The 12,393-nt window shown below is 44.6% G+C and overlaps 1 protein-coding gene across 1 annotated transcript in view; it reads right to left on the reverse strand.

The window, feature by feature from the left end:
• LOC124551276 overlaps positions 1-10,436 on the reverse strand; it is a 32,327-nt gene extending 21,891 nt beyond the window's left edge. Inside the window, exon 1 of the mRNA XM_047126277.1 lies at positions 10,332-10,436. Coding sequence (XP_046982233.1) covers positions 10,332-10,383 — 52 coding nt within the window. The 5' untranslated portion in view covers positions 10,384-10,436. The remainder of the gene's footprint in view (positions 1-10,331) is intronic.
• Between the last annotated feature and the right edge of the window lie 1,957 nt (positions 10,437-12,393).

The raw sequence follows: 12,393 nt of genomic DNA on the forward strand, positions 1-12,393 counted from the left end.
CACTCCATACAAATACTTTCAGAAACGACTTCCTGACACTTAAATCTATACTCGATGTTAACAAATTTCTCTTCTTCACAAACGCTTTCCTTGCCATTGCTAGTCTACATTTTATATCCTCTCTACTTCGACCATCATCAGTTATTTTGCTCGCCAAATAGCAAAACTCTTTTAATACTTTAAGTGTCTCATTTCCTAATCTAATCCCCTCAGCATCACCCGATTTAATTTGACTACATTCCATTACCCTTGTTTTGCTTTTGTTGATGTTCATCTTATATCCTCCTTTCAAGACAGTGTCCATTCCGTTCAACTGCTCTTCCAAGTCCTTTGCTGTCTCAAAGTTTTTACTTCTTCTCCATGAATTTTAATACCTACTCCAAATTTTTCTTTTGTTTCCTTTACTGCTTGCTCAATATACAGATTGAATAACATCGGGGAGAGGCTACAACCCTGTCTCACTCCTTTCCCAACCACTGCTTCCCTTTCATGCCCCTCGACTCTTATAACTGCCATCTGGTTTCTGTACAAATTGTAAATAGCCTTTCGCTCCCTGTATTTTACCCCTGCCACCTTCAGAATTTGAAAGAGAGTATTCCAGTTAACGTTGTCAAAAGCTTTCTCTAAGTCTACAAATGCTAGAAACGTAGGTTTGCCTTTTCTTAATCTTTCTTCTAAGGTAAGTCGTAAGGTTAGTATTGCCTCACGTGTTCCAACATTTCTACGGAACCCAAACTGATCTTCCCCGAGGTCCGCTTCTACCAGTTTTTCCATTCGTCTGTAGAGAATTCGCGTTAATATTTTGCAGCTGTGACTTATTAAACTGATAGTTCGGTAATTTTCACATCTGTCAACACCTTCTTTCTTTTGGATTGGAATTATTATATTCTTCTTGAAGTCTGTGGGTATTTCGCTTGTCTCATACATCTTGCTCACCAGATGGTAGAGTTTTGTCAGGACTGGCTCTCCCAAGGCTGTCAGTATTTCTAATGGAATGTTGTCTACTCCCAGGGCCTTGTTTCGACTCAGATCTTTCAGTGGTCTGTCAAACTCTTCACGCAGTATCTTATCTCCCATTTCATCTTCATCTACATCCTCTTCCATTTCCATAACATTGTCCTCAAGTACATCGCCCTTGTATAAACCCTCTATATACTCCTTCCACCTTTCTGCCTTCCCTTCTTTGCTTAGAACTGGGTTGCCATCTGAGCTCTTGATATTCATACAAGTGGTTCTCTTCTCTCCAAAGGTCTCTTTAATTTTCCTGTAGGCAGTATCTATCTTACCCCTAATGAGACAAGCCTCTGCATCCTTACATTTGTCCTCTAGCCATCCCTGCTTAGCCATTTTGCACTTCCTGTCGATCTCATTTTTGAGACGTTTGTATTCCTTTTTGCCTGCTTCATTTACTGCATTTTTATATTTTCTCCTTTCATCAATTAAATTCAATATTTCTTCTGTTACCCAAGGATTTCTATTAGCCCTCGTCTTTTTACCTACTTGATCGTCTGCTGCCTTCACTACTTCATCCCTCAGAGCTACCCATTCTTCTTCTACAGTATTTCTTTCCCCCATTCCTGTCAATTGTTCCCTTATGCTCTCTCTGAAACTCTCTACAACCTCTGGTTCTTTCAGTTTATCCAGGTCCCATCTCCTTAAATTCCCACCTTTTTGCAGTTTCTTCAGTTTCAATCTGCAGTTCATAACCAATAGATTGTGCTCAGAATCCACATCTGCCCCTAGAAATGTCTTACAATTTAAAATCTGGTTCCAAAAATCTCTGTCTTACCATTATATAATCTATCTGATACCTTTGAGTATCTCCAGGATTCTTCCAGGTGTACAACCTTCTTTTATGATTCTTGAACCAAGTGTTAGCTATGATTAAGTTATGCTCTGTGCAAAATTCTACAAGACGGCTTCCTCTTTCATTTCTTCCCCCCAATCCATATTCACCTACTATGTTTCCTTCTCTTCCTTTTCCTACTGACGAATTCCAGTTACCCATGACTATTAAATTTTCGTCTCCCTTCACTACCTGAATAATTTCTTTTATCTCGTCATACATTTCATCAATTTCTTCATCATCTGCAGAGCTAGTTGGCATATAAACTTGTACTACTGTAGTAGGCATGGGCTTTGTGTCTATCTTGGCCACAATAATGCGTTCACTATGCTGTTTGTAATAGCTAACCCGCACTCCTATTTTTTATTCATTATTAAACCTACTCCTGCATTACCCCTATTCGATTTTGTATTTATAACCCTGTAATCGCCTGACCAAAAGTGTTGTTCCTCCTGCCACCGAACTTCACTAATTCCCACTGTATCTAACTTTAACCTATCCATTTCCCTTTTTAAATTTTCTAACCTACCTGCCCGATTAAGGGATCTGACATTCCACGCTCCGGTCCGTAGAACGCCAGTTTTCTTTCTCCTGATAACGACGTCCTCTTGAGTAGTCCCCGCCCGGAGATCCGAATGGGGGACTATTTTACCTCCGGAATATTTTACCCAAGAGGACGCCATCATCATTTAATCATACAGTAAAGCTGCATGTCCTCGGGAAAAATTACGGCTGTAGTTTCCCCTTGCTTTCAGCCGTTCGCAGTACCAGCACAGCAAGGCCGTTTTGGTTAGTGTTACAAGGCCAGATCAGTCAATCATCCAGACTGTTGCCCCTGCAACTACTGAAAAGGCTGCTGCCCCTCTTCAGGAACCACATGTTTGTCTGGCCTCTCAACAGATACCCCTCCGCTGTGGTTGCACCTACGGTACGGCCATCTGTATCGCTGAGGCATGCAAGCCTCCCCACCAACGGCAAGGTCCATAGTTCATGGGGGCGGAGCAATACCATATCTCGAGATAAAGCTTGTACAATTTTTGACATGGATATTGTTAGCAACACTGGTGTGTGCTTGTAGAGCCAAGATCGCTAGTGACAGTAACATGGCCCTTGCGATCGTATTTATAACATCTGGTGGCTTGTAAGACGATAACGCCTCTCTTTCTGAGACACAGTGGTACTCGCAAGAAAAGCAAACGGGACATGTCTACCCATGGCGGATTTTCGCTCAGTATTCTTTCGTACTGCCGGCATTCAGTTATTGGCGAAGTATTATACTTAGTATTAGAGGATACTCGATAGATTCGCTGTGAACAGCAGGCCTATAAAGTATGTGTGTGTTCCAACATGTATAAGAAAATGACTATGTTCTGTCATAAGGAAGGTATGCATCTGGCGTGAAAAACTGCTATAGTCGCAATGGGAATGAAAGATTCTTTTTTTGTACTTGGAAAGTTATGTCCAGTCATAAGAATGGTACAGATATTTCTATTTCCAGAACCACAGTCGTCAGGAGGCGGTATTCCTGATATTTCACTCATCGTCGAAAGTCCGACTGAGGCTGCGATCGTAATATTTAATTGTAAGTACAATGATCAAATATATATGTGGCTGGTTTTCTAGGACGATTCTGTCTGGGGTGCGTGGCGCACAGCAGCGGTGTCCTGTGGCAGGAACAACTGACGTTTCCAGTTTACGGTGGAAGCCATCGGAATGCAGGGGGCAGCTGGAGTAGAGGAATGTAACTGAGCTAACTGTGTAGCCCTTTAGACGGTTGAGTAGTGAACTAATACTCACAATGTGCTGGGCAGCTTTCATGATCGCTTGTGTTCTCCATGGAAATTTGAGAAGATTCAATATGGACATGTGTTTGCACTGGACCATTATTCCCTCCCACGTAAATTGTTTGGTTGACTGCTTCTACACATTTCCTGAGTATATGGTTGAAAGAACATAGATTGTGGTGTGCGTTGTGTGCGTCTTGATGTTGAAGGCTGGGTGGAAGACATGTTGTCTAGATCGGAGAAACACATTAGTTGACTTTGTAAAGCAGAAGGGTGATTTGGAATATATCATCGACATAGGTATTCGCAAGTCGAACTAGTAGTTTCCACTATATTTGCAATTCTCACGTAAAGATCTTCACAGACGAGGTAAGTTTCTAGTTCAAAAATGGTTCAAATGGCTCTGAGCACTATGGGACTTAACATCTGAGGTCATCAGTCCCCTAGAACTTAGAACTACTTAAACCTAACTAACCTAAGTACATCACAATCATCCATGCCCGAGGCAGGATTCGAACCTGCGACCACAGCGGTCGTGCGGTTCCAGACTGAAGCGCCTAGAACCGCACGTCCACACTGGCCGGCTTACCTGCGTTGTCCCGGCAAAACATACGTAAATTCCAGCCTGTCGACTGAAGGAAAAATAATGGTAGACGGTATGCATGGATAGGTCACACAGCACACTACAACCAGTTCCTTATGAAATCATAGAAGGAACAGTACAACGAAGGAAAGGGCGAGGAAGACTTGGGGCGAACTGTGATTGGAATACATAATAGAGAAAATAAGAATCACTTCAGCTACGAACAGCGACAGAAATTGGTGTTCCCGTCGAAACAGGTGCACAGTGAAACGCAGCGAAAGTGTCTATGGCAATTTTTTTTAACTTTCACTTTTAAATCTCATGCGCTTTTCTAGCAGCACATAACGTTTAATGATCGATTGGGACAGGACAGAATAATTATGTTGTAATTGGTTTGCCACTGCACTGTCAGAGAGGTAAAAACGAACACATTCACACTTGTGAATCAGACCTGCCATACTTGCAGCGGACACTACGAGAGAGCGGTGCATGCGTCGATCAACCGCGCCGCGCTTCGGACATACCAGGAACCGCACTATCGGCCGTGGAATGTCGGCAGCTGCGCAGCGGGCGGTCACCGCCAGAGCCAGTGGGAGCCAGTTTTCCGTGGCATATGGAGCTCCGTCCGTGTCCAAAACATTGTTAGCACGCCGCGACGGCGTGTACGTCAACCGTACGTGCAATTGACAGAGTCTGAGCGAGGGTGTACAGCGGACCTGCAGGAGGCTGCATGGGTGTATTGCAGAATTGCGTAATACGTGGGGCGTGAAGCCTCCACAATGCATCGATGTTGTCGCCAGTAGTCAGCAGAAGGTGCACATGTCTGTTGAGCTGGGTCTGGACAGCTGTGACGCACAGGTGGACGCTGAGACCGTCGCATCCTACCAAGCGCCTTACTGGGCCACACCATCACTTCACTACAACTTATGGACACCGTTGGTCCAGGGGTATCAGCGAGAACCATTCGCAACCGTCTCCACAAAGCAAGGTCCTGCGTCCTGTTAAGGCGTCTGTCGCTCACGCCACAATATCGCTCACCCCACCTCCACTAGTGTCGCGATAGTCGTTTGTAAAACGACAAATGGAGACATGTCGTCTTCAGCGATGAGAGACGCTTCTGCCTCAGTGCCAATGATGGTCGTACGCATGTGTGGCGCTGTACAGGTGAGAGCCAACATTAGGAGTGTATACGACAGAGCCACAAAGGGCCAATGCCCATCATCATGATGTGGGGAGCAATATCATACACTGGCTGTACTCCTCTGGTGATTGTCGAGGGAACATTGAACAGTGCACGGTACATTCAAAACATCAACCAACCATCATGCTACCGTTCATATACTGGTAAGGAAATGTGCTTTCCCAACCGGACAATGCACGTACACGTGTACCATGTGCCAACTAACATGTTCTTGAAGATGTACATCAAGTACCCAGGCGAGCACATTCCGCAGATCTGTCCCCCATAGGGCATGTTTGGGACTGGATTGAACGTAATCTTACACAATCTGCATGAGTGGCATGAACCCTGGCCCAATTGAGGGGCCAGGTGGAAATTGCATGGCAGGTCATTCCTCTATGATCGTCTCCATGGTAGAATTGCAGCCTGCATTGCTGCAAAAACTGGAAATTTGTGGTAAGTTCCTGTAGGATCAAACTGGTGAGGTCATCGGTCCATGGGCTTACGCACTACGTAATCGAACTTAAACTGACTTATGCTAAGGACAATACACACACCCATGCCCGAGGGATGACTCGAACATCTGACACTGGGGAGCCACGCAAACTGTGGGAAGACACCTCAGACTGCGCGGCTACCCCGCATGACTATTGCTGCAAAATGGAGGGTATACACAGTGCTAGCACTGACATTGTGCACGTGCTGTTGACCGTGCTCATGTGCGTGTATGGCTTTGGCTGTGTGACCATGTGTTGTATATGTCCCCAAGAATTTGTCAAAAAAATTTCCCTCTGCTGGGGCGATGAATTCTTGGTGTTCGGTTTTCATTTCCCACGAGTGTATTATATATAAGTTTTAGTCTTTAGGAACAAAATGAGTGGTCAAGTTTAGAGTTCAGATCCGATCACCGTAATGGAACCAGTTCAGAAGCAGCACACTACTGGAATATGGCAGTGACGAAGACCGTGCAATCATAGGCGTGAGTGTGGCCTAACCTCCCCTCAGTCACACCCCCACCTCCACCTATGCGGCCTAACCCTCGCCAGGGCAGTGAGCTGTCACTCAGCCACATGCACTGTGCGGCTGTCACAGCAAGTTTCAGGATGGCTATGGCAAACGCAAACAAGGCTTCCCCCTCACTGTGCATGCCCATCATAACATACAGCCTGGCATCTTATGCCTGCCCATCTCGTTTGCTTGCAATGCATTAATGGAGATGTGTTAAAATGATTCTTTGCCACAATTACACATTTGTACTGAATTTTACTCAGTCTTGTTACAGCATTTGTGAGAATATTACTAAGAGTTTATCCTGTGCAGTCTACTATTCAGTTACAAATCGAATTATTATTCAATAAGAAAATAATAAATATGAGGAGTATCACACATACATCATACACTGAAGCGCCAAAGAAACTGGTGTAGGCATGTGTATTCAAATACCGAGATATGTAAACGAGCAGAATATGGCGCTGCACAACAACAAGTGTCTGGTGCAGTTGTTAGATCTGTTACTGCTGCTATAATGGTAGGTTATCAAGCTTCAACTGAGTTTGAACATGGTGTTATAGTCGGCGCACGTGCGATGGGACACAGCACCTCCAAGGCACTGGTGAAGTGGGAATTTTCCAGTACGACCATTTCAAGATTGTTCTGACAATATCAGGAATCCTGTGAAACATCAGATCTCTTAAGTCACTGATGCTGGAAAAAGGTTCCTGCAAGAATGGGACCAACGACGACTCGAGGGAATTGTTTGACGTAACAGAAGTGCAACCATTCCCCAGATTGCTGCAGATTTCAATGCCGGGTCATCAACAAGTGCCAACATGGGAACGATTCAACGAAACATCGTCGATATGGGCTTTTGCAACCGAATACCGTTTCGTGTATGCTTGATGACTGCCTGGGCCCACCACCACTGTCGTTGGAATGTTGGTGAGTGGAAACATGTTGCCTGGTTGGACGAGTCTCATTTCAAATTGTATCGAGTGCATGGATGTGTATGGGTATGGAGACAGTCTCATGAATCCATGGGCCCTGCATGTCAGCGTGGGACTTTTCAAGCTGGTGGTGGCTCTGTAGTGATGTGGTGCGCATGCATTTGGAGCGATATGTGAACCCTGATACGTTTAGATACGACTCTGACTGGTGACATGTACGTAAGCATCCTGTCTCATAACCTGCGTTAAACTCATGTCCATTGTGTATTGCGATGGACTTGGACAATTCCAGCACGACAATGCAACACCCCACACTTCCAAAAGGGCTACAGAGTGGCTCCAGGAACACTCTTCTGAGTTTAAACACTTCCACTCGCCACCAAACTCAGCAGACATAAACATTTTTTAGCATATCTGGAATGCCTTGCAACGTGCTGTTCAGAAGAGATCTCCACCCCCTCGTCCTCTGATACATTTATGGAAAGCCCTGCAGCACTACTTCAGACATCAGTTGAGTCCATGCCACATCCTATTGCGACACTTCTACATGCTCGCGGAGGACCTACACAATATTCAGCAGGTCTACCAGTTTCTATGGCTCTTTGGTGTATATGAAAAGTTTAGAACACCACACTAATTACAATGTTAACAAAAAAATTAGTTCGTCTGCAGCTGTCGTGTTACAGAAATCAATCATTGTTTTGAAAATGAGCCCTATATTGAGTGTGAAAAGCTGCATGTACAAAATTTTTGAGTGTTTAAATAAGATAAAAAGAAAGCACGTTTTTGTGAAACAAATGTCACAGATGCACAGTTTCCCTCCGTAGCGGTCCATGAAGTTTTTACCGCTAGTGATGTTCAGAGATGCTGCTCAAAATGCCAAGCAGTGATCATTGCTTTAGAGATTTCGCTTACCTCCCACGTGATGGAGACAAGGTGATAGGTCTATGGACACCGGCAGACACTCCAGATGAGATGACTGACTGTTAGAGTGAGGATGCAGCCATTATTCATGAAACACACATTTTTTTACAGATTGTTAGACAATCGTTAGCACTCAACTGCCGGTTCAGCGTCATTGCAAACCAACGACATTTTCAGCAGCATATCTAAAACAATATTCATCATCTGGGGGTTTGAACGTCGTTTCTGAACATGACTAGCATCGAGTCCTTCGCTGACCACTGTTTCAGTGCACTTGTGACATCTGTGTCATATGAAAAAATGTTTCTTTTCCTCTCTACTAAACTGTCATAAATTATGTATATATAGATTTTTACACCCTCTGTAATGAAGGAGGCAATAATATGTCGAAATCAAGTACACTCATGCTCATAAATTAAGGATAATTGCAGAATGTGGTGCCAAACAACGTGGCACTACACAAAACTGGCGCTAATGGGATAGGCACATAGGCAAAACACGCGACACAGATCTGGAAGTCCACAGTATTGGTGGTAAGTTGAGGAAACCGCCCTGAAACACATGTGCTACAAAACACCACTGTTTCCTGCACATGTACCCCGACATCAATATGGGATATGATCACGTACACAGGCCGCAGAATGGGTTGGTGTACTCTGGATCAGGTGGTCGAGCAGCTCCTGGGTTACAGCCTCTCATTCTTGCACCACTGCCGGAGCTCCTGAACTGTCCTTTGGATTTGAAGGTGTCCAGCGATACGTCCACCAAAAGAATCCCAGACGTGCTCGATGGGGTTTAGTTCTGGAGAACAGGCAGGTCACTCCATTCGCCTGATATCTTCTGTTTCAAGGTACTCCTCCACGATGGCAGCTCGGTGGGGCCGTGAGTTATCATCCATCAGGAGGATGATGGGGCCCACTGCACCCCTGAAAAGGCGGACATACTGGTGCAAAATGACGTCCCGATACACCTGACCTGTTACAGTTCCTCTGTCAAAGAGATGCAGGGGTGTACCTGTACCAATCATAATCCCAACCCAAACCATCAAACCACGACCTCCATACAGGTCCCTTTCAAGGACATTAAAGGGTTGGTATCTGGTTCCTGGTTCACGCCTTATGAAAATCTGGCGAGAATCACTGTTCGGACTATATCTGGTCTCGTCCGTGAACATAACCTGGGACCACTGTTCCAATGACCATGTACTGTGTTCTTGACACCAGGCCCTATGGGCTCTCCTTTGACCAGGGTCAGTGGAATGCACCTTGCAGGTCTCCGGGCGAACAAACCATGTCTGTTGAGTCGGCTGTCGAGTGTGTATCTGGAGACAACTGTTCCGGTGGCTGCGGTAAGGTCCCGAGCAGGGCTACCTGCAGTACTCCGTGGCCGTCTGCGGGCACTGATGGTGAGATATCGGTCTTCATGTTGTGTTGTACACTGTGGACGTCCGGTACTGTAGCGCCTGGATACGTTTCTTGTCTGCTGGAATCGTTGCCATAATCTTGAGATCACGCTTTTTGGCACACGGAGGGCCCGTGCTACGACCTGCTGTGTTTGACCAGCCTCCGGTCGCCCTAGTATTCTACCCTCATAACGTCTTCAATATGTGTTGCTTAAGCCATTTTAAACACACAGTCACCATTAGCACGTCTGAAAACGTCTGCGCACTTACTCGCTGCACCGTACTCTGACATGCACCAACACACCTCTGCGTATGTGGGCTGCTGCCAGCGCCACCGTGCGACGACCGCAGGTCAAATGCTCCGCATGGTCATATCCTGAGGTGACTTAAACCCGAAAACCGCCCACCAGTGCGTTGTTTCACCATGTATCAGCATCATCCTTAATTTATGAGCATGGATTGTAACAGACGCAGATGGGGAGTTGCCAACCGACCGAGAAACTGAATTTGAGAAGAACACCTGAGATTACATTGCGTGACACAGAAAATCGCGGAAGATCTAAAACTGGATATCGAGATGGATATTTGAACCTCACTCTTCGAATAAGAATACTGTGGTCAGACATCAGTGCATAACCATGAAATGGATGAGTTCAGTATTGAACTTACCCACAACAGTGTCGGTATTTCCTCCAAATTGTTGCTTGAAGGTCGATTCCATCGTATACCACCTAGTATAATAGAAGGCATACAGTGCATCGGCGAGGCCGAACATCTGTGATGCCTCCGACTGCCGTTCCTCGCATAGCGCACTGAAGTCCTCTCGAAAGAAAAGGAACTTTGGCTGATAGTAGAGCAGTTTATCATTCAACAGCGGCCTCCTGTAACACATAAGCTGCAAAGTTAAAAACCATCCAAGCGTGGAATGTGCAAAAATGTAAAAATACGCAGCATGGACTGCCACTCAGCAGTGGATTACAAACATTCTGGTAGTTCAAAACTGCGTACCGGACTGGAATTCGAATCTGTTATCTTTTTATTCTTTAAAAAAAGAATAAGAACACACCAAACAGCTGCAATGCAATTGGTTCTTTACTATTTTTGCACATCCAGATTTCAGTTAAGATACAAACAGCCACCTTCACTGCATTTGAGTGAGATGTTGATTCTAACTATTTCTTGCAGAACATTCAGTCTGTACTTGTTTATCTTTTGAACTGGATTCAGATGTAAATTGGAGACACCGAACAGCAGAATTGCAACACTTACCTCAAAATCTTATCTTCAAATAAGAATTTCATGTGGTATTCATGTTAATGGTAGGAATGATTTATCCAAATTTACTATAGATATAGATAATTTGACCAGATTGGTGTTAACTACACTTTATACATAGTAAAATTAACATGTGATATACAAGACACATTGAGCTAGCCAGGCACGAATTAAGACTCGCCCTCGGATCTTTACCTCCACCTGTATCTCATCTCCTACCTTCCAACCATCAAAAAAGTTCTCCTGCATACCCTGTGGGAGCATCACTCCTACAAGAAAGGATTCCGCAGTGAAATGGGCTCGATAATTGCTTTCTGAATGAATTTTCTTTATGTATCAGAGTCCCCATCCTGCACACAGTTCTAATCTACCAGACAGTTCCGTCTCTGGATTAAATGATATGACAGCTGTGATAAATTTGCTTATCAAGACTAGTAGGGCAGCTGAAGGCAGAATTTTCACAGAAAGATGATGTCTATAGAGAAACGTGAATGTGTCGTCAAAGTGTTCCACTTGTTCTGCCCCCTGCAGCTAATCCAGCTATCGAGGGCAGCGCGAAATGGTGACAAGGTTTTTCAAGTCCACTTTTGCATCTACTAAAAATGTGTGTTTATCCCACAACATGCCTTTCGTTTTACTCATTTAGACCATTATCTGTGGTTACATTTTCATAATCTACATCTACATCTACATTCATACTCCGCAAGCCACCTGACGGTGTCTGGCGGAGGGTACCTTCAGTACCTCTATCGGTTCTTCCTTCTATTCCAGTCTCGTATTGTTCGTGGAAAGAAGGATTGTCGGTATGCTTCTGTGTGGGCTCTAATCTCTCTGATTTTATCCTCATGGTCTCTTCGCGAGATATACGTAGGAGGGAGCAATATACTGCTTAACTCTTCGGTGAAGGTATGTTCTCGAAACTTCAACAAAAGCCCGTACCGAGCTACTGAGCGTCTCACCTGCAGAGTCTTCCACTGGAGTTTATCTATCATTTCCGAAACGCTTTCGCGATTGCTAAATGATCCTGTAACGAAGCGCGCTGCTCTGCGTTGGATCTTCTCTATCTCATCTATCAACCCTCTCTGGTACGGATCCCACACTGCTGAGCAGTATTCAAGCAGTGGGCGAACAAGCGTACTGTAACCTACTTCCTTTGTTTTCGGAATGCATTTCCTTATGATTCTTCCAATGAATCTCAGTCTGGCATCTGCTTTACCAACGATCAACTTTATATGATCATTCCATTTTAAATCACTCCTAATGCGTACTCCCAGATAATTTATGGTATTAACTGCTTCCAGTTGCTGACCTGCTATTTTGTAGCTAAATGATAAGGGATCTATCTTTCTATGTATTCGCAACACATTACACTTGTCTACATTCAGATTCAATTGCCATTCCCTGCACCATGCGTCAATTCGCTGCAGATCCTCCTGCATTTCAGTACAACTTTCCA

Source organism: Schistocerca americana, chromosome 9, assembly GCF_021461395.2.
Source record: "Schistocerca americana isolate TAMUIC-IGC-003095 chromosome 9, iqSchAmer2.1, whole genome shotgun sequence".
NCBI classification, from domain to species: Eukaryota; Metazoa; Arthropoda; class Insecta; order Orthoptera; family Acrididae; genus Schistocerca; species Schistocerca americana.